This window comes from Somniosus microcephalus, chromosome 24 (assembly GCF_052327205.1).
Source record: "Somniosus microcephalus isolate GS21.2 chromosome 24, FLI_Smic_1.0, whole genome shotgun sequence".
Lineage (NCBI taxonomy): Eukaryota > Metazoa > Chordata > Chondrichthyes > Squaliformes > Somniosidae > Somniosus > Somniosus microcephalus.
This window is the reverse complement of record NC_141010.1, coordinates 32,591,820-32,614,325: the sequence shown is the minus strand read 5'-3', so window position 1 is coordinate 32,614,325 and position 22,506 is coordinate 32,591,820. Positions and strand designations below refer to the sequence as shown.

Sequence of the window (22,506 nt, the reverse complement as noted above, 5' to 3'; positions counted from 1 at the left end):
AAATACCATGCAGGTGCAGTTAGGGCAGAGTACGGTGGGGTTTATTTTGCGCATGGCCTATATCTGACCTGTGCATTCTTGCTACAGATCGTATTTAAAAAATGAGGCTGCAAAAAATGGAACAACCTTCCATTTACCCAGTGCTGATGTACCTCAGTTTGATGAGTAAAAACAGAAACAATTTCTCCCAACTTATCCTAAAGTCAGAAAACTGCAGCAAATTATGTTGTTGTACAACTACTTCAGGATTGTAATGCTTCAAGAAAATATATTCTATTCCAAAGTTGTTTTATCTTTGTTGAAAACCATTGAATTTCACAATTCGCCTAATCCAGTTAGAGTGTGCAGGGAGCACGCACCCAAAGGTGGAAATCTAATCTAGAAGCAACCCAGTAAAAACAAGACTTGCATTTATATAGCATTATGTCTCAAACGTCGAGCATCCCTTCATGTACAATTAATTCCTTTGAAATGCAGCCACTGTCCTAGGCAAGCGCAGCATGGTGTGCACAGCAGGATCCCTGAAACAGCAACGAGATGAACAACCAGTAAATCTGCATAGCTTGAAGGAGGAATGTTCACCGGGTCACCAGAGAACTCCCCATTCTTTTTAGAATTGAGATCTTTAACATCTACCAAAATTGTGTCACGTGAAGCTGCCAAGTGCCAGCGAAACATGACAGAATGATATAGGCGTTTTGTCCAAAATAAAAATAGTCTCGGATCACCAAAACCGTTAGTATTTATGAATTGGTTTTAAGTGCTGATTTCATCAGTCTTTCATTACTCTGCCATTCAATGCCAACCCAACAAAGTGACGTGAGTTAGATTACCTTAAATTTAGCCGTAATTACCTTGACTATAGCCGTGCCTAAACTTCCTGCGCTGAGAACCATTTGTTTTCTTTAAAGCTGTTTATCTTGTGTATCAGTGTCTGGTATTGATGTCTTTTGCAGGTTTCAAAGAATGCCATGACAAACTCTGTATTTACATTTTATGAACTCTCCAATGGAGATGACACTGAGGGTGAAGGTAAGGTGCATTGATCATTACCTGTTATTAAATGACTAGGCAATAGGCTAGTTGTCTTTCCTTTCAATTGTTTGTTCCTGTTTTTCTCTCTGTGTATAATCTGACTTCTGTTATGTAGAATTCAACCAAGCACCCTTCCACAGTTCTAATGCCATCACTTTTCTGTGAACCCTTTTCATAGAATAAACTTGCTCAGTTATCAATGTATGGTTGACAAACTGGTTTGCCTACTTTGGATGAAACAAACTTAACAAACGAAACATAATAACCTTTCCTGATGTACTGCTCCGAGAACCTGGAAGCAATAGACCGAAGTCAGGAGCTCACTGAATACGGAATTCTGGTTACATACTCATGTCCTACTACATTTAGCTCTTAAGCTATGCTACCCCCAATCAATAAAGTAAAAAGCATCGGGTGATTGTTCCTTGTGGTTCATCAGTTTATTACCTAATTGAGAACCATAGAATTTACAGCACAGAAGGAGACTGTTCGGCCCATTACATCTGTGCCAGTGCTAGCTCTTTAACTGGAGTTGTCTACTTTCTCATTTCCTCTGCCCTTTCCTTGTATCCTTTCATATTCTTTCTCGTCACACACTTATCCAGGCCCCTTTTTAAATGATGTTGCCGTCTGTGCATTAATGTGGTAAAGCATTGCATATTCTAATAACCCTCCCTGTGAAGATGTATTTTCTAACTTCTCCCTTCCTTTTTCTAGTGATAATCCTGTCTGTGCTTTCTTGTTGCCATTTCATCAACCAGTGGAAATAATCTTTCACTATTTACACTATCTCTATGATGGCAACACATCAGCCATACATGAGGATGGGCCATCCTCAGCTTTCAGCTTTTCAGTTCTGTAACATTCATTGTTTTTAATGTTGGAGAATATCGTATTGCAAAATAAAATGAGGAATATGTTTTTCCAGCCAAAAAGTCTGTCACTCTTCAGAGTTAGTGTTCTCATAGAGATGAAAAGAATCCAATGCTCCAATCTGACATAAAGAAAATACACAGCAGGTCAGTTAGTGAATGAGAAAAGATAGGTAGCTGTTTTATGTGTGACTCTTTGTCAAAAGTGCCATACTGTTGAAAGGTCAGATAAGGAATGGTAACCTGCCTTTTTCCTTCAAATGCTGATGGGCCTGCTGTACCTTTCAAGCAATTTCCATCATTATAAAGATCTCCCTGACTTGTACTCAATCCTATGGAAATTTACCAGGGGAGTTATGTTGTCAATAAGATTGCAAATAGTGCCTGTGATGAAAGCCATGACGATGTTCTGTCCTTGCTAGAGTTCCATGGTTTGGAGGAGTGGCTTCTGCTACGGGCACTGCAAGCTCTGCAATCTGAGCGAAAGGCAGAGATCATCACCCTTCCCGACAGCAAAGGGGTCAAGTTCTTCTGATGGCATCCTTGCTGGTCTGAGCAGCTGCTGGAGACTTGTACAGATTGGGTACATAATGAAGACTTTACAGTTAGTGGCAATGAAGACTAGCCACCCCGCCCCGAGGAAGAGCGTATTGAAGTACAAATCTCCAGACGAAACTTTGTCATGCCATTGACTTGATTGTAATGTACAGTCTGGCTGCTTGCAACTGCAATCTCCTTTTTATTCTTCATCTAATCTTAATGCAATTAAGGTTCCATGTACTGAGTGGAAAATGCAGCATTACTGATTGCACTGTACTGATCCCTGCGTGTACCAACAGCGAAAAAAATTCATAAACAGAATATTTACACACAGCCGAGCCGTACAGGTACAGAGTTAAAGGATTACAAGAGGGAATTCAATATATTGCAAACCTACAATAATATTTGTTTTCCCTACTTCAATTGCGATTATGCCAGCTCGCAATTAAAGTTAAATTGATTAAAATGATGTGGAAAAGGCTCCACCGCCCCTCTTGGTGTAACTTCATAAAGCCTGTCCTGAACTTGCTCGGGGACAGTGGCAGAGATTAGTTGGTCGATTTCTCGTACATTACCAGTACAGGTACACTATCCCTTATCCGAAAGCCTTGGGACCAGCTGAGTTTCGGTTTTCGGAATTTTTCGGATTTCAGAAGGTATTATTATAAGACTGGGAAATTTGTATTTAATATAAATTGTAAAAGTTCAGGCTACCTCTTGCGACTGTTCCGTGTCTCATTCCCCTTCCTGCTTCTCTGGAAAGCCGGATATCGGCTGACTCCTACTAAGCTGGCCCGCAAATCAGGTCGGGTGGGGGTGGAGAAAAGAATATCGGACGGGCCGCGGTTCAGGTCGGGGTCGGGGGGGAGAAAAGAATATCGAACGGGTCACGGGTTGGGTCGGGAGAAAAGAATATCGGACGGGCCGCGGTTCGGGTCGGGGGGGAGAAAAGAATATTGGACGGGCCGCGGGTCGGGTCGGGGGGGAGAAAAGAATATCGGACGGGCCGCTGTATTGTTGGGTTCACTCTCCCGGTACCTCCTTCACACTGCCCGGCTCGGCCTGCAATCTCCTACCCAGGAGGGAACTCTGACCCTCTGCCCTGCTCAGCGTAAGTCGTGCGCCACTCTGGTCATGTCGTGCGCACGACTTACGCTGAACAAAAAAACTTTCGGTTTTTAGAGGTTTTCGGAAGTTCGGATAAAGGATAGTCTACCAGTATTTTTCAACCTGTGGATCTTTTCTCTAATGCAGTGTTCTTAATTTCTGTCTGTGTCTTAAAGCATTAGATAGCAGAGAATCCCCTGCTGAGACTGAGAGTTATCTGTGCTTTCATGGCTTTGAACAGTTGAGTTTTTTTGGTTAAATAATGCCTGCAACTAGCCAGTATAAAAGGCAAAACGTATGAATGCAAAATGTCACCAGTGCTGGCAATGGAACACAAACCTCATGAAAGTGCTAAGCATTCATAAGTACTTTATATTGTAAATGTGATAGTGCTGGGAATTCCAGGTCTCACCCTAGGAAAACTCCTGGGGTAGAAGAAATGGATCCAGTCGCTACCCAAATTGGATAGACCTAGAATTTTCCACAGTTGGCAGAATTCTTCAAACACCACAACAGAATAATATATAACTGTTGACTTTGGAATTAATTTTGCGTTTCCAAGATTTCTCTATTGCTGTTTAATGACTCAACCTCCATTGCAGCCCCCACCCCCCAAAAAATCAAACCTGTTTGCGGTGCTGATATTTTGACTTGAATGTTAGATTTTGTGATGTAAGTCAACATGACATGAAAATATTAATATTTAGCTTGAACTTTCTAACTGGGTGCACAATTAATGGCTGTAGCGATGGGGTTATAGTAGTGGAATTTTATGCTGTGAATTCCTGTCTTGTCCAGAGACATGAACCCATAACCTAGGCTGGCACTTGCTGCACTGTCGGAGGCGCCGTCTTTTGGATGAGACATTAAGCCGGGGCCTTGTCTGCCCCCTCAGGTGGATGTAAAAGATCCCATGGCACTATTCAAAGAAGAGTAGGGGAGTTCTCCCCGATGCCCTAGCCAATATTTATCCCTCAATCAGCAGCACTAAAAATACATTATCTGGGTCACTTATCTCATTGCTGTTTGTGGGAGCTTGCTGTGCGCAAATTGGCTGCCACATTTCCTACATTACAACAGTGACTACACTTCAAAAGTACTTCACTGGCTGTGAAGCGCTTTGGGACGTCCTGAGGTCGTGAAAGGCGCTATATAAATGCTAATCTTTTCTTTTATTAAAGAGCTAGCTTTACACAGGTGGTAACCAGTTTAAAGTGAGGGAACCATTCCAATTTGGCTGTAGTTAGCTTTTAATTGAAATCTGTGCGAGTTGGTCCATGCAGTCTCTTATGGCAAGTCAAATATAGAGGCTGATTGGTCAAGTATAATTCGTCAAACAAGATTTTTTTACGTAGTTTCTTTAAGAAATCAATTAGAATTCTGCAGTTATTTTGTGACCTGATGCATAGAATGGTAGCTGATGCGTGCAGCACAGTTTCTGCGGTATCTTTTTGAATGAATATTCTTTAAACTTTGCTTCAAGTTAAAGTGAGTACTGAGATAATTCAAATATATATATATTTGAAAAGCCCTCAAAGTGAATATTGTCTTTTTTATTCCAAATACTTGTATTGAGATTAACATGGACAAGAAGTCGATTATCATTAACTGCAGGGATGTTTAAACTTTTCGTCTTCTTTGGTGACTTGGTTACATGCCATGGAGGTTACATATGGTTACATATGAAACATTATACAGGAAACTTTCTGGTATCCGGCACCGACGGGACCGAGCTGGTGCCGTTAGATCAAAACTGCCGTAGAAACCAGCGCTAATGTTAAAACATACGGAGCTCAGAGCTCCGTGTGAAGCAACAAACCCTGTTGCTTAGCAACAGCTTCAAAACAGTCGGCGCAGCTTGCAAGCGTCTCGCTGAAGCTGTTGCTTAGCTACAGAGATGCTTGCAGAGCCAGGACTGGAGAAAAGAAGCAACGAAAAGAAAAAAATTATCTGAACCGACTCCTGAATTTTGCCGGTAGATAGAGCTTTCCGGACATTTAACCTCCGGATAAACGAAAGTTTCCTGTAATAACAAAACGCTGAATTCAAAGAATAAAATCTGTCCTTCCACCCCCACAGTGCAAAGTTACAAATTAACTGTGTGAATTTTCTGCTCCGTTACAGGGGATGATTCCAGGAGTGGAGTCACCGAAGCTTCAGAGAGTGATAGCCGGGTTCACGTCAGTTGTGGTCCATAGTTTGGCCACCTCTGATCTATCATGCTTGTTTGCATTCAATAGTGTAGAGACAGAAACTATTTCCTCTGGAGGGGGAATCCAGAACGAGGGGGCATAATCTTGAAATTACAGCTCGGCCAGCTAGGAGTGAAATCAAGAAGCACTTTTTCACACAAAGGGTAGTGGAAATCTGGAACTCTTCCCCCTGCCCCCACCCCCCTCCCCAGGTTATGGATGCTCGGACAATTGACATTTTCAAGACTGAGATTGGTCGATTTTTGTTAGGTGAGGGTATCAAGGAATATGGAGTAAAGGCAGGTAAATGGAGTTGAGACTCAGATCAGCTGTGATCTAACTGAATGGCGGACCAGGTTCGAGGAGTTGAATGGCCTACTCCAGCTCCTATGTTCATTATCCTCCTCTCGTAGATAAGAATTCCATGTGTTTGTTCCCTAAAAATGCTTGAAAGAGTTTAATCCATTCTCCCAACTGGGGAGGCTTTCATTAACTGACATTTCATTGGAAGCTTTTCTTTATCTTGATGGCAAAGAATTAGAAAAATATAATATTTAAAGATGGATCGAGGATACGTGTTAGTTTGTTGTGGTTTACAGAAAGCAAACACGTGCTTCCCTGAGTAACTCAAAGCCACATAGGTTTTGTTTCAAGTGGTTTATTTCCTGTAAACTGTGCTTACCTGGTATGTACTTTGTTTATATCACATGTTCTGGTTTCATTATTTTCCAAATAAATAAAATATGAGTTCCTTATATTTAAGACTTTTGCATTGTGGAGTCAGAATGGTTGGTATGTCAATACTGTTATAATCTGGTATGTTAATGTTTCTGGGACTTGATCTGTGACTATGGGTTAAATGAAAATGGATTGGAAAACAGTGGGTAGGAACACCAAGCATGATGAGAAAATGAAAGGGACAGACCTGTAGAAAGGTAAATCAAAAATTAGGTGCACATTGGAGAGAAACATCTGATAAGAAAATGGGCAAATAGTTAACTGGCAGCCTTGATGGGAAAGTTTTGAGCTTTGCACAGTATCTCTAGAAACTATCTACATACCTGTTGTAAATTCCATATGTTACGAGTTTTGTTTTGATGTTTACAGGTGTGGGATGTGTTGACTTTGTGGATCAAGATCATTTAGAAGAAGCCACAATTCCATCAGGTGACAGAAGCAGGTCGTGCCAAAATGGCTAATGCATGCAGTAGTCCACTGAATGTGGTTTATGCAACATTCACATTCCCTACTCACATCACTATAAATTTTGACATTGAAGAGATGCTGAAGAATCTTAAAAAGTTACCATAGCTTTAGAGATGCATCAACCCGAGAAACATGTCATATATATAAACATATAATCACAGAACTTACAGAACAGAAGGAGGCCATTTATCCTATTGCATCTATGCTGGTGCTAGCTCTTCAACAAGTTACCTATTCTAATACTGTTTCTCCATCTAATTTCATTTTAAATTGTGTTATAGTCTGTGCTACAGATGTCTGCCTTGGCTCAAGTGACTCTGAATCAGAAGGTTGTGGGTTCAAGCCCCACTCCAGAGACTTGAGCACATCGCCTAAGCTGACACTTCAGTGCAGCAATGAGGGAGTGCTGCACTGTCGGAGGTACTATCTTTCAGATGAGACGTTAAACCGAAGCCCCATCTGCTCCAACAGGTTGATCGTAAAAGATCCCATGGCATTATTCGAAGAAGAGAAGGGGAGTTCTGGTGTCCTGACCAACATTTATCCCTCAACCAACATAAAAAAACAGATTAACTGGTAATTTATCTCATTAGTTTGTGGGACCTTGTGTAAATTGGCTGCAGCATTTGCCTACATTATAGCAACTACACATCATTAGCTGTGAAGTGCTTTGGGACGTCCTGAGGACATGAAAGGTGCTGTTCTATGTTCTAACTATCTTCCAAATTCTACTTTCATTCTTCCAGAAGTAGTTACAAGTCTATACCCCTTTATTACTGATTCACCAATCAATAGAAACAATATTTCAATATTTACCGTCTCAAAATTTTCATAATTTTGAAAAATTCTATTAGATCTTACCATTAACTTTCTCTGTTTCATTTAATAAAGCCCCAGTTTTTTTCTAGTCTTATATAACTAAAGGCATTCATTCCTTGTATCATTCTAGTGAATCTTCGCTTTACCCTTTCCATGGTTCTAATATCCTTCTAATAATTGGATACCCAGAGCCACACACAATACTCGACCTGTGGCTAAACAATGGGCCGGATATTCCGATGCCTATGGATGTGTACGAGCTGTGTACACACCCGTAGGGACATCGGAAATGCCGGTTTCAGGCATGCGAAGCGCATGCGCTGAAAACCGGCATTTCCGATCTGTCAAGAATGCTCTTAACAGATCGGACGCCTGCCCTGGAGAAGGGCCTCTGCGGGCGGATAGTTCCGCTTTCTGGAGAACCTCCGCCCGCTGAAAACCCTTAGAAATCTTACGCCTGGTAAAAGCATAAGGCCTGCTTTTACCAGCATAAGAGTTGAGAAAAGTAAAAAGAAATTTTTTTTTTCACTCATTTATCATTTAAAAATACTTTTGCAGAGGTAAGTTTATTTTTAGCCCTGTAAAATACTTTAATTTTTTTTCAAAAAATTAAATTTTTGTTTAAAATAATTTATTGTAATTTCAACTAATTTTAAAAATGTGATTCTTTAAAACTTTTATTTAATGTTTTAAAGTGTTTTTGGGGTGATCACCATTCATATATTTGACAGGTCTATCTGTCAGTTGTATGAAGGGAGATTCCCTTCTTTGATTGGCTCCTCATGGCCCACGTGATCCCAGGGACGCTTGCGAACTGCCTGCGCCTCTGGGATATGTGGGCCCTGCACGTTTCGAGTTGGAGAGGCCCAGGGTTGGAAGTGTCTGGACCTCGGGAGCCCTCAGGTAAGTGCGTAGATTTTTCCAGATTGGAGGCCTCCGCACGCGGGAAGCATGGCTGATCATCTGCCTCAACTCCATTCACCGGCCCTATTGCCATATCCCTTGATGCCTTTACTAGTCAGAAATCTATCGACTTCTGTTTTGAATATACCCAATGACTAAGCCTCCACAGCCCTCTGGGGTAGAGATTCACCACCCTCTGAAGAAATTTCTTCTCATCTCAGTTCTGAATGGCCTACCCTTTATCCTGAGGCTGTGGCCCCTGGTTCTAGACTCCCCAGCCACGGGAATCATTCTGCCAGCATCCACCCTATCAAGCCCTGCAATAATTTTGTATGCTTCAATGAGATCCCCTCTCATTCTTCTGAATTCAAGAGAAAACAGGCCTAGTTTACTCAATCTCTTCTCAACGACAGTCCCGCCATCCCAGGAATCAATCTCGTGAACCTTCGTTGCACTCCCTCTATGGCAAGTATATCCTTCCTTAGGTAAGGAGACCAAAATTGCACACACTACTGTGTGGTCTCACCAAGGCCCTATATAATTGGAGTAAGACTTCTTTACTCCTGTACTCAAATCCTCTTGTAATGAAGGCCAGCATACCATTTGCCTTCCTAATGGCTTGCTGCACCTGCACATTCACTTTCAATGACTCATGTCCAAGGACACCCAGGTCCCTTTGAGCATCTACATTCCCCAATCTTTCACCATTTAGGAAATACTCTGCCTTTCTGTTTTTTCTACCAAAGTGGATAACTTCACATTTATCCACATTATATTCCATCTGCCATGTTCTCGCCCACTCACTGAGCCTGTCGAGATCCCCTTGAAGCCTCTTCACATCCTCTTCACAACTGATACTGCCACCTAGCTTTGTTTCATCAGCAAATTTGGAAATGTTACATTTAGTCCCCTCATCCAAATCATTGATATAGATTGTGAATAGCTGGGGCCCAAGCACCGATCCTTGCAGTACCCCACTAGTTACAGCCTGCCATCCTGAAAAAGACCTGTTTATCCCTACTCTTTGTTTTCTGTCTGTTAACTAATTCTCAATCCATGCTAGTACGTTACCCCCAATTCCATGTGCCCTAATTTTGTTCACCAACCTCTTGTGTGGGACCTTATCGAAGACCTTCTGAAAATCCAGGTACACCACATCTACCGGTTCCCCTCTGTCTACTCCACTAGTTACATCTTGGTGACACGCATGGCTCAGGCCTAACAATTAACCACAACTGTAGCAAACTTCATGTTGGATGACAATTTATATATTTATATAGCACCTTTAACGTAGTAAAACGTCCCAAGGCGCTTCACAGGAGTGATTATCAAACAAAATTTGACACCGAGCCACATTAGGGGGCCAAGAGCTTGGTCAAAGAGGTAGGTTTTCAAGAGCGTCTTAAAGGAGGAAAGAGGCAGAGAGGTTTTGGGAGGGAATTCCAGAGCTTAGGGACTTGGCAGCTGAAGGCATAGCTGCCAATGGCAGAGTGATTAAAATCGGGGATGCTCAGTTGGAGGAGCGCAAATATCTCTCAGGTTTGTAGGGCTGTCTCCTATCAGCTCAAACAGTGAAAGATACCACCTCAACAGGCCACTTTAGACATACTAGTTTGTTTATAAAATGGTGCATAAAAATAAGACATAAGCAAACCACTAAATAGCACAAAATATGTATCTGAGGGAACTGCCACCAGACCCTAGGAACAGGAATAGGCCCTTCGAGCCTGTTCCGCCATTCTATTGGATCACCCCTCAACTCCAGTTATCCGCCTTTTCTCCATAATTCCTTGATATCCTTACCTAACAAAAATCTATTAATCGCAGTCTTTTGACACGGCATCCACAGCCTTTTGGGGGAAAGAGTTCCAGATTTCCTTTACCCTTTGTGGGAAAAATACTTTTGTGTTCATAAAACCCACAAAGGATTAACATAAATTATTTGGAAAGCTGCTTCCTTATAGTCTCTTGGAATGTAGTACAGGTTGAGCGTCCAAAATCTGGAGTTCCGGAATCTGGACTCCGGGACGATTGGTGACAGGTTCGTCCGGAATCCGTAAAATGTTCCGGAACTCTGGATTTTGGATGCTCAACCTGTACTTCAAAAAGCCATTAACTTTTGTTGTCTTTTTTTGAAAAATCCTATGAAAAATGCGAGTGATGCAATAAAACTTTAGTGTTGTGTTTTATCCTCCTTAATCTGCACAGCTCCACTAAGTGTTTCCGCCAGGCTGCGACCACGGCACCACGCCGCCCTGGTGGCCTAGTGTGGGCCATCGGATGCTCTGCAGAGCTCGCAGCGTCCCTCCCCTTTAACAGAAGGGGAGGGGCGGAGAAACGCATCAGCGCCACGCAGGAGCAGCCCAGGCATTTCCGGACTCTGAACGTGTTTCTGATGTCCGAAATCCAGAAACGCTCGAGCCCAGGTTGCGATATTTCTGGACTTCGGACATCAGACGGGCAGCACGGTGGCATAGTGGTTAGCACTGTTGCCTCACAGCGCCAGGGACCCGGGTTCGAATCCGGCCTCGGGTGACTGTCTGTGTGGAGTTTGCACATTCTCCCCGTGTTTGCGTGGGTTTCCTCCGGGTGCTCCGGTTTCCTCCCACAGTCCAAAGATGTGCGGGTTAGGATGATTGGCTATGATAAATTGACCCTTAGTGTTAGTGGGGTTACGGGGATAGGGTGGGATAGGTGTTGATGACGGGGATCGGGTGGGATATGTGTCGGTGCAGGCTCGATGGGCCGAAATGGCCTCTATCCGCACTGTGGGGTTTCTGTGATTCTGTGAAACCCGTTCCAAAGTCCGGAAAAACACGGAAACCGGCTCGGCCTCGGTCCCGAGATTGCCGGATTCAGGATGCTCAACCTGTAGTTGCTTTGAACAATTTAGCTGAGCTTTCTATTTTATTGGTACATATTCCACACAATGACCGAGAAAGGCATAATGAATTGTAACTGCGTCCGCCATATATTTCTCCTCGACGTGTCTTTTCACATGGACCACCAGAAACTAGATTGATGTTATTTTACAAAAGCAAAATACTGCGGATGCTGGAAGTATGAAATAACAACAGAAAATGCTGGAAATACTCAGCAGGTCAGGCAGCATCTGTGGAGAGAGAAACAGAGTTAACGTTTCGTGTTCGACCGAACCATTGACTCTGCTCCTCTCTCCTCAATGCTGCCTGACCTGTTGATGTTATTTTAAACAGGCATTGACCTATTCGTTTTAAGTGGGCTAAAGCTACTTGAAAACTGAAAATAATTGGAAAAACTAGTTAAAATGTGAAGACACGTACACAGTCGATCGGAAAATCTAATCTTGCATCTCCATCTGTCAAGCTGCAGACATTCGCTTTTTAAATATGCTGCACAGGCCATCAAGCCAGCATTGCCTTTACTGATTTCTGAACAAATGGCCTTTGCTCTATTTCTTACAGCCCCCTCTTGCCTTCCATTTTGTGTCCAGCTAACAGCCTCCATTTTGGACCTCAGCTACTTGAAATTAAAATAAAGACAGAAATTCCCACTTTGTCACAGTGACATTCTATTTTACATTCCTGTTGCTTCAAAGTTTGCATTTTTGGTTTATCCTAATCACACTCGGTTTTTTACAAACCTGTGACAAATCGGTTTTAGTTTTGCAATTCCTGAAAATGGAATGTAGAAAATCTTGCAGCAAACGGCAAAGAAGGCATTGCAGAAAATAGAATTTGAACTTGAAAAGAGAATTTGGTCCTGATTTTAACACCGAGCGGGTTTTGGCCAGGTGGGTGGTGCTGCAAAAAAATCAGGCTCGAGCTGTTTCAACTCCTGGGTCTCATTAACATGACGCTGGTGGACTTCCCACCGGCGGAAATTGGTGGGCCATGGCTGACCGCCGACATGTGGGGAAGGGGGTCCCAAAGCATCTCGCAGGAGAGCAGGGTGGAAAATCCAGGGAAGGGTATGCCTAAACTTTCCTTGTAGGTCCCAGAGGAGTCGTCCTGATCCCGTAAAGAAAAGCGACAAACTTAAACCTTTCAGGGTCTTTTCATGTCCCGATCCTCATCTGACCTGGTTGAGCCTGACGGGAAAGACACTGCTCAGGGCACAGTTAAAATTGCAGTTTGGGCCCGAAAACCTCATTGGACCCCGATCTGCATATTTAATGGACCCTGCTGGTTTTGGGTAGATGGCTTAGCCAACCTGGGCGGGTAGGGTTAAAATCACCCCAAAATCATTGAGAAAGTAGTTAAAATGTGAAGACAAGTATACAGACAGGTGAAAGTGTGCTTGCCAAAACAAACTGGTACAGAATACAACACAATCTTTGCTTTCTTTGACTTTAGAGTGTACACTGGTTTGTCTATTTGATGCTTCTACAGAATAAAATTCCTAAGTGAGGGATTGTAACTCTTGACAAAAAAACCTTTGACTGATCCAGTCAGTGTTTTCACCCCCCAAAAAATTGTCTATGGCAAATAGGCCTGTTTTTAGGTATTTTATTCAAATGATATATTTTTCCTCAATTTGGTCCTTTGTCTGAGCTGTTACGAGCTCCATTAGGTGACCCTGTGAGCTTGAAAATGCTTCATTAACCACACATACACACTGTGGATTCCCTGCTCAGGGCATTGATAAAAGTGTTTGGCAAAACTCTGCCTGATTTTTAGGATCGGGCGGGCGATTCTGAGAATAAACAAAGCGGCGGACCTGCGAGGGAGTGGTGGCTGTGGGAGAAAATAAAGGTTGGTGATTCTCAGGCCCAGTCGAGCAGCGGGAGCGGCGGCAGAATTTGAGAGTGATGCCACAGTACAGAAAGTGACGCCAGCGCAGGGGAAGAAGCTGATTGTTGAGTAGTGGGTGAGTGCTTTTTTTTAATTCAATTTTAAGTTTATTTCCTTTAAGGTAGTTCGGGAGAGCGAGAATCCGAGAGTTTAAATTTGAGGTAAGAGTTTTTTAATTAAAAGTATGGCAGGGGACCTCAGTCCCGTGTTGCACGGCCTGCAGCATGTGGGAATTCCTAGACGCTTCTTGCAGTCAGGATGACCACATGTGCAGTAAGTGCCAATGGTTTGGCCAACTTGAGATCCGGTTTTCGGAGCTCGAGCGTCAGCTGGAGGCACTGCGGTGTATCCGCGAGGCTGAGAGTTACGTGGATAGCACGTTTTTAGATGTGATCACCCCGCAGCTTAAGAAAGTGCAGTCAGAGAGGGAATGGGAGACCACCAGTCAGAAGAAAGGGGGCAGGCAGGTAGTCAGGAAAGCCCCGGGGTGCATCTCACTCAACAACCGTTTTTCTGTGTTGGAAAACGGTGAAAGTGACAGTTCCTCTGGGGAGTGCAGCCAGAGCCAAGTTCACAGCACTGTGGGTGGCTCAGCAGCACAAGGGGGCGGAGTAAGAGTGGAAGGGCAATAGTGGTAGGAGACTCAATAGTGAGGGGTGCAGACAGGCGTTTCTGCAAAAAAACACTGGCAGGCAAAATAAAGGAAAATCCCAAGGTGTTTTATAAGTATATTAAGGGCAAGAGGATAACCAGGGAAAGAGTAGAGCCCATTAGGGACCAAAGTGGCAATCTGTGTGTAGGGCCAGAAGATGTAGGTGAGGTTTTAAATGAATATTTTGCATCTGTGTTTCTATGTAGTTTGATGAGTTCTTGAATTCAAGACCTCATCAAACCTCTTTCTTTTGCAGAAATTAGATGGTTGTTGCACTGGAGAATGCAACGGCCGTCTATCATCTCTGCCACGTAGGTGCGAGACTCTCCGCATATCCAACTCTTGAAGCATGCAGGAAGAAACAAAGGTAAGTAAACTGTTTTTAACACTTTCCACTTACTTCACATACTCACCTCTCCACACTTGCACTCATCACTTACTTTCACAGCGTACTTTTGCACCGCTCCGACCCCCACAGACCCACTGCTTGCCTCAGCGACCCTGGTGGAGTTCGGAACCTTCGGGAAGCCCACACTTGTGTGGGCAAAATGGGGATAATCCTCTTATCTGCCTGTTAACTACTGTAATGGGAAAGGATTAATTAGCAATCTTGTTGTGCGAGGCCCCCTTGGGGAGGAGCGATCATAATATGATAGAATTCTTCATTAAGATGGAGAGTGAAGTAGTTGACTCAGAGACTAGGGTCCTGAAATTAAATAAAGGAAACTATAATGGTATGAGGCACAAGTTGCCTAGGGTGGATTGGGGAACATTACTTAAAGGGTTGATGGCAAACATTTAAAGATCGCATGGATGAACTACAGAATTTGTTCATCCCTGTCTGGCATAAAAATAAAACAAAAAAGGTGGTGCAACTGTGGCTAACAAGGGAAATTAGGGATAGCATAAGATCCAAGGAGAGGACATATAAATTGACCAGAAAAAGCAGCAAACCTGAGGATTGGGAGCAGTTTAGGATTCAGCAAAGGAGGACAAAATGATTCATTAAGAGGGGGAAAATAGAGTATGAGAGTAAGCTTGCAGGGAACATAAAAACTGACTGTAAAAGCTTCTATAGATATGTGAAGAGAAAAAGATTGGTGAAGTCAAGCGTAGGCCCCTTGCAGTCAGAATAAGGGGAATTTATAATGGGGAACAAAGAAATGGCAGACCAATTAAATACATACTTTGGTTCTGTCTTCAAAAAGGAGGACACAAATAACCTCCCAGAGATGTCGGGGAACATAGGGTCTAATGAGAGGGAGGAACTGAATAAAATCTGTATTTGTAGGGAAATGGTGTTAGGGAAATTGATGGGATTGAAGGCCAATAAATCCCCAGGGCCTGATAATCTACATCCTAGGGCACTTAAGGAAGTAGCCCTAGGAATAGTAGATGCATTGCTGGTCATCTTCCAAAATTCTATAGACTCTGGCACAGTTCCCATGGATTGGAAGGTAGCTAATGTAACCCCACTATTTTAAAAAGGTGGTAGAGAGAAAACAGGGAATTATAGACCAGTAAGCCTGACATCAGTAGTGGGGAAAATGCTAGAGTCCATTATAAAAGATGTACTAGCAGAGCACTTGGAAAACAATGACAGGATCGGACAAAGTCAACATGGATTTACAAAAGGTAAATCGTGCTTGACTAATCTACTGGAATTTTTTGAGGATGTAACTGGTAGAATAGATAAGGGAGAACCAGTGGATGTGGTGTATTTGGACTTTCAGAAGGCTTTCGATAAGGTCCCGCATAAGAGATTGGCATGTTAAGAGATTGGCATGTAAAGTTAAAGCACATGGGATTGGCGGTACTGACTTGGATAGAGAACGGTTGGCAGACAGGAAGCAAAGAGTTGGAATAAACGGGTCTTTTTCTGAGTGGCAGGCAGTGACTAGTGGGGTACCGTAGGGATCGGTGCTAGGACCCCAGCTATTCAAGGGAACTAGATGTAATATCTCCAAGTTTGCAGACGACACAAAGCTGGGTGGGCGTGTGTGCTGTGAGGAAGATGCCGAGAAGCTCCAGTATGATTTGGACAGGTTGGGTGATTGGGCAGATGCATGGTTAAATGCGAGGTTACCCACTTTGGTGGTAAAAACAGGAAGGCAGATTATTACCTGAATGGCAATCGATTGGGAGAAGGGGAAGTGCAACGAGACCTGGGTGTCCTTGTGCACCAGTCGCTGAAGGTAAGCATGCAGGTGCAGAAGGCAAATGGTATGTTGGCCTTCATAGTGAGAGGATTCGAGTACAGGAGCAAGGATGTCTTGCTGCAGTTGTACAGGGCCTTGGTGAGACCACACCTTGAGTATTGGGTGCAATTTTGGCTGCCTTATCTGAGGAAGGATGTTCTTGCCATGGAGGGAGTGCAGCGAAGATTCACCAGACTGATACCTGGGATGGCAGGAATGACGTATGAGGGTTGTATTGCATCCATTTTAGATCTGTTCATGTTGCTGTGAGGAACCCTTTTTATACATCAGTGAAATTAATAATTTATAAATTTATAAATTAATTTGCAGAAGGGCTATTTAGCACAGTAATGTCAATGCTATCAACAAATTAGCAAGAGGTTATTTGGAGTAAGAGCAATGAACATCCTGTAATTAGCTACTAAACAACAAGAAACAAGAAAATGATAGCTATAGCGAAGTGCACAGTACAGTACAAGAGTTCATAGCTCTTTGTGAATTGGGCAGGTAATAAATCACTGAACTGGGTTCACTTTTTACAGGAAGTAGCTGTATAGCGCAACGTTATTTTGAATAATATATTTTCTGTATTAATGGATCCTTTACGATTAACTTTAACAAAAATACTACTTTAAGATACATATCTTTTTACAGTATGCCACTTAACTTTATTCAGTAGTATGTTTATTGTATGACAACTCAGTGTATCAACACACATTTTAGGATTTGAGTAATGTAATGGGTGAAATGCTATCATTATGTCCATGGCATCTCTGTTCAAATCTAATTCAGGACTTCCTTTTAATTATGTGAAATTCCCGTTCCCAATGTGCATTATAACTACTGCAAGTTTGAATAGAGCTGCAGCACCTCCGAACAAAGCAAAACAATGCAGCTGCTGGTTTCTGTCTCATTTGCCAGGCGTCCAGTTACAGTATGGTTGAAAGTAGGTTTCTATTCTGGATAGCGTGCCTTGGAATACATTGCACAATGAAGTACAGCATACAATGCCATTGCATGGTGCATCATGGGGCAGGAAGTGGTTATGTTATACAGTTTAAGATGCATGAGAGAAATAATTCCACCGTCGATATGTGTAATGAGATCATAAGTTTGCTTCTGAAGATGATAATTTTGTCTTTCTATTTCAAGCAAAATCAAAATTCTAAAACACATGAATAATTTGACTTGGAACAAATCTTCATCAATGTATTTATGATGCTGCTGTGCGCACCAGAGGATATCTTACCTATTGTTAGTAGAGGAAAGGGGGCTTTTATTCTCCATCTGGTTTCCTTATACCTTAATGCAGATGTTGGGTGACCAAAGTAGAGAAATATCCCACTGTCGAGTACTGGCATTCCTTATCTTGATGACCACAAAATTTCAACAAGTAAGAATCAACTATGAGAGTGAAGACATTTTTTTAAACCAGCACATATCTATATTTGTGCACAGTGTTCTCCTCTCTGTGTGACAGTCTATTTCTTTCTAACACAATTATAGAACTAATTAAGGTATTCATTAGCTAACAGTTTTCAACTACAAGTTCATGCCTTCCATGTCCAACAGGGGGCTTTGTACAAACAAAATAAACTAGCAAATGGTTGAATGAAGTCTGTAAAGCTAGAGTTATGTAGTAAACAAGACTAGAACAAATCAACACCCATTGTGTCAAAATCAACAGAGTCAACAGTCAAGTTGTGTCTATTAAAAATTGAACAGCTGTTTGCAACACATACTGACAGCCACATAATCATAGGTTGAAGAGCAAAGCAATTGTTTGAAAGGTCACCTGGATAATGGAGGCTTAACTTTACAACAGCTGCAATAAACCACATGTCCTCAGTAAGTCTTCCAAATCAATCAATGGCATACCTGAAATCTAGACCCGCACTTGACCACAGTAAGACCCCCGTGTCGCTGGAGGAGCCATGCAATTTCAATTTCGGTAAAATATGTTGTGTATAACGGCACAGGCTCGATGGGCCAAATGGCCTCCTGTGCTGTAACCATTCAAGTGTGGCACCACATACTTCTTCTAACAATTTTGTGTAATATTTCGCTGTAACACTTCTTAGTCACACTCATCATCAAATTTATTCCAACCTAGAAAAATGTACTAAGTAAATTTATTCTACCACACCTTGATTGGATCATTCTCCCCATGTGATTGACTCTGACCCCTGGTCCTGCCAGCCCTGACCCCTCAACAAATGCACCTATTGGCCTTAATGGGACACATGTCCAGAAAGAAAGAACTTCCATTTATATAGCGCCTTTCATGACCTCAGGACGTCCCAAAGCGCTTTACAGTCAGTTAAGTACTTCTGAAGTGTACTCACTGTTGTAATGTAGGAAACATGGCAGTGTAAGAATTGGTAAATTCCTGACGAAAATACTGAGAGCGAGTCAATCAGCTAACCAAAACGATGTTTAATGCAAACTGGTGGAAGTAACAAACAAAAACGCAGGAGAACAAATCAACAGGTGCTTGCTTAATGCTGGCTCCACGAGGACTGAGAAGGGGAGGCCCCTCAGTCCAACGTCATGACGTCATCACGTTTCCCGCCATTGGGAATGTCACGTGACCCACGTGATGACGTCATCGCGTTCGGTCTTAACCCTTTAGAGACCGTGCTATTTACATACAGCGAAAGAATACAGATTTAAAGGCAATTATATACATTCGTATAAGAGTTCCTTGGTGGCTCTGCCACAGCAGTTAATTTATACACAGCAAGGTCCCACAAACAGCAACTGTGATAATGACCAGATAATTTTTTTTGTGATGTTGGTTGAGGGATCGATATTGAGCAGGACACCGGGAGAACTCCACTGCTCTTGTTCGAATGATGCCATGGGATCTTTTATGTCCAGCTGCGAGCACAGACTTGGCTTGTTTCATCCGAAAGATGGCACCTCTGACAGTGCAGCACTCCCTCAGCACTGAAGTTTACATTTTGTTTGGCATTGTATGATGTTCCAGTCCTTATAAATCACTGCAATCTCTGCCTTGCCATGAACAATGCCGCGGGACTTTCACTATCAATTTATTAAAAACAGTACATGAATGCGTGCAGATATCACTCGGCAGATGTCAAACCTTTGCACAATTTTAGAACGCTGTGTGCTTCTGAGCTGGGCCTGAAACTGACCAGCACATTCCAATTTGCAAATTTCTTTTACCAAACAACAGTTAAAACTGAAATGATGTGAGACTTTGTTTCCCTAACAGAAATTAGACTTTGTGGCCATAAAAGGACACAGCACCAGCAGAACAGCACATTGTGCTTTACACGGTGTAACATACTATCCTTATAAAACAGCATATCATCCAACTAGCATAAGCAACACCATGTGAATCCACTAGTATATAATAAACAGAAGGCGGGGATGATTAGAATGAAAGCACTCAAACGTAACGTTAAAATATTATCTAAATTCCCTCAATGAGACTATTGTAATCACACCCAGCCACTATTCCCCACAGCTTTGAAATTATGTTGTGCAAAGATTGTAAATGGGTTAACACCACCATTAAATTAGTAGATCATAGAATTTCATACAGATGGGTTAAATGTTTCACATGAGATTATGTAGCTTACTGACAGTTATTTATTCCATTATACCATCTACAAGGTACAAGTAAGGAGTGTGATGGAATACTCTCCACTTGCCTGAATGAGTGCAGCTGCAACACTCAAGAAGCTCAACACCATCCAGGACAAAGCAGCCCGCTTGATTGGCACCCCATCCACCACCTTAAACATTCACTCCTTCCACCACCGGTGTACCGTGGCTGCAGTGTGTACCATCTACAAGATGCACTGCAGCAACTCGCCAAGGCTTCTTCGGCAGCACCTCCCAAACCCGTGACCTCTTCCACCTAGAAGGACAAGGGCAGCAGGCGCATGGGAACACCACCACTTGCAAGTTCCTCTCCTAGTCACACACCATCCTGACTTAGAAATATATCGCTGATCCTTCATCGTCGCTGGGTCAAAATCCTGGAACTCCCTCCCTAACAGCACTGTGGGAGTACCTTCACCACACGGACTGCAGCAGTTCAGGGCGGCAGCTCACCACCACCTTCTCAAGGGCAATTAGGGATGGGCAATAAATGCTGGCCTTGCCAGCGACGCCCACATCCCATAAGCGAATTAAACATTTTTATACTATATTATCTTATGATTACTGGATGGTGTCGATATTTCATAAAATTACATTGAATTTTACAGCACAGAAACAGGCCATTCAGCCCAACAGGTCAATGTTGGTGTTTATGCTCCACACGAGCCTCCTCCCACCTTACTTCATCTCACCCTATCTACAACATCCACTTTTGCCATGATAATTCAATGTAATAAATTCTAAATTCTCCTCTGCAGGCTGTATAGCAGAGCTACTTCTGAAGTTTACCAATTACTGTCCTAAATTGGCAGCACCTTTGTGCTTATGTGAGAATAATGACAATTCATTACTGCTTAAATGCAACCATTTTTTAAATTTAAATTTAGATGACCTGAACAAAAGAAAAACAACTATTAGTTGTTTTCATTGGTGTAAATAGGCTACCATAGTTTGCAAAGGGGACTTTAAATCAATGTATTTGAAGTATGCTTTCATTTATTCAGTGCTTCTTAATTCAAACAGGCAGTTCTAGTGCTATTATTGAATGAGATGCTATTATAGAATAATGATGCCAAAAGTGTAATCTTTAATTACAATGAGGCAGTTTTCTCCCAGCGTTGAATGGGCCTTTATGTCAGGGTTGTATTGCATCCATTTTAGATCTGTTGATGTGAGGAATTCTTTTTTGTTGCATAAGTGAAATTAATAATGAATGAATAATGATTGATAAGGAGGGCTATTTAGCACAATGTCAGTGCTATCAACACATTAACGAGCTTTTTGGGAATTAGAGCAGTGAACATCCTGTAATTAGCTACTGTACAAAAATAAACAAGAAAATGATCGCTATAACGAAGTGTACAGTACAGACAATAAGAGCTCAGACCTCTTTCTGAATTGGCCTTTGGAGGGGTAAGAAATCACTGCACTGGGTTTACTTTTTACAGAAAGTAGCTTTATGACGATGCAGCATTATTTGGAATAATATTTTGCATTAATGGATCTTTTATGATTAACCTCAACAAAAATACTGTTTTATGATGCCTATTTTTAGAGTATGCCATTTAACTTTATTTAAAATATATTTACTGTATGACAACTCAATACTGTATCAACATACAGTTTGGGGTTTGCGCAATGCAATGGGTAGAATACTATCATTTTGCCTATGGCACCTCCATTCAAATCTAATTCAGACTACCCTTTAATGGTGCAAGAATCCTATTCCCAAGATGCAGTATATCAAACTAATTATAATCTTTCCTTCAAACTAATATATCATTCAAATTTGCTTAGCCTTATCTTTATGTTCAACAAATTGTCAAGAAAGGTAAGCAATCATTGAAGAATCACCAACCAACTCCGATATGTTCAATATTAATATTCAGCTATAAAAACAGTTAATGCTGGAAATACTCAGCAGGTCAGACAGCATCTGTGGAGAGAGAAACAGAGTTAACGTTTCAGGTCATTGACCTTTCATCAGAACTGGCAAAAGTTAGAGATGTAACAGGTTTTAAGCAAGTACAGAGGTAGGGAAAGGGGGGCGGGGAGGAAAGAACAAAAGGGTAGGTCTATGATAGGGTAAGAGGCCGGAGGGAGGGGTCCAGGTGGAACGAGAATTCTGAAGACGGGAGAAAGGGTCCGTTGTGCGGGGCGGGGGGTGGGGGGAGACTTCTGGCCAAAGAGGTGGGCGCGGAGGCAAAGGTGACACCCTCCGCGACTTTAACAGTTTCCAATTTTCTGGCCCTAGTCGTCGTCTTTTCACCAGGGATGTCCAGTCCCTCTACGCCTCTATCTCCCACCAGGATGGCCGCTTCTTCCTTGAACGAAGGCCCAACCAGTCACCCTCCACCACCACCCTCCTCCGCCTGGCTGAACATGTTCTTACCTTGAACAACTTCTCCTTTGACTTCCCTACCTCCGTACTTGCTTAAAATCTGTTACATCTCTAACTTTTGCCAGTTCTGATGAAAGGTCATCGACCTGAAACGTTAACTCTGTTTCTCTCTCTACAGCTGCTGCCTGACCTGCTGAGTATTTCCAGCATTTTCTACTTTTAATTTAGATTTCCAG

The 22,506-nt window shown here is 42.4% G+C and overlaps 1 protein-coding gene across 5 annotated transcripts in view; it reads left to right on the top strand.

Annotated features, from left to right (window-relative positions):
• The window catches only part of vps25 (vacuolar protein sorting 25 homolog), a 35,108-nt gene extending 13,295 nt beyond the window's left edge, over positions 1 to 21,813 (top strand). Inside the window, exons 5-6 of one of the 5 annotated variants that reach the window (XM_085966437.1) lie at positions 957 to 1,032; positions 19,939 to 21,813. In XM_085966437.1, coding sequence (XP_085822563.1) covers positions 957 to 1,032; positions 19,939 to 20,189 — 327 coding nt within the window. In that variant the 3' untranslated portion in view covers positions 20,190 to 21,813. Of the gene's footprint in view, positions 1 to 956; positions 1,033 to 1,752; positions 1,974 to 2,329; positions 6,504 to 19,938 lie in introns of those variants that run through there. The other 4 variants (XM_085966436.1, XM_085966435.1, XM_085966438.1 and 1 more) reach the window with 4 other exon arrangements.
• Positions 21,814 to 22,506: the final 693 nt, after the last annotated feature.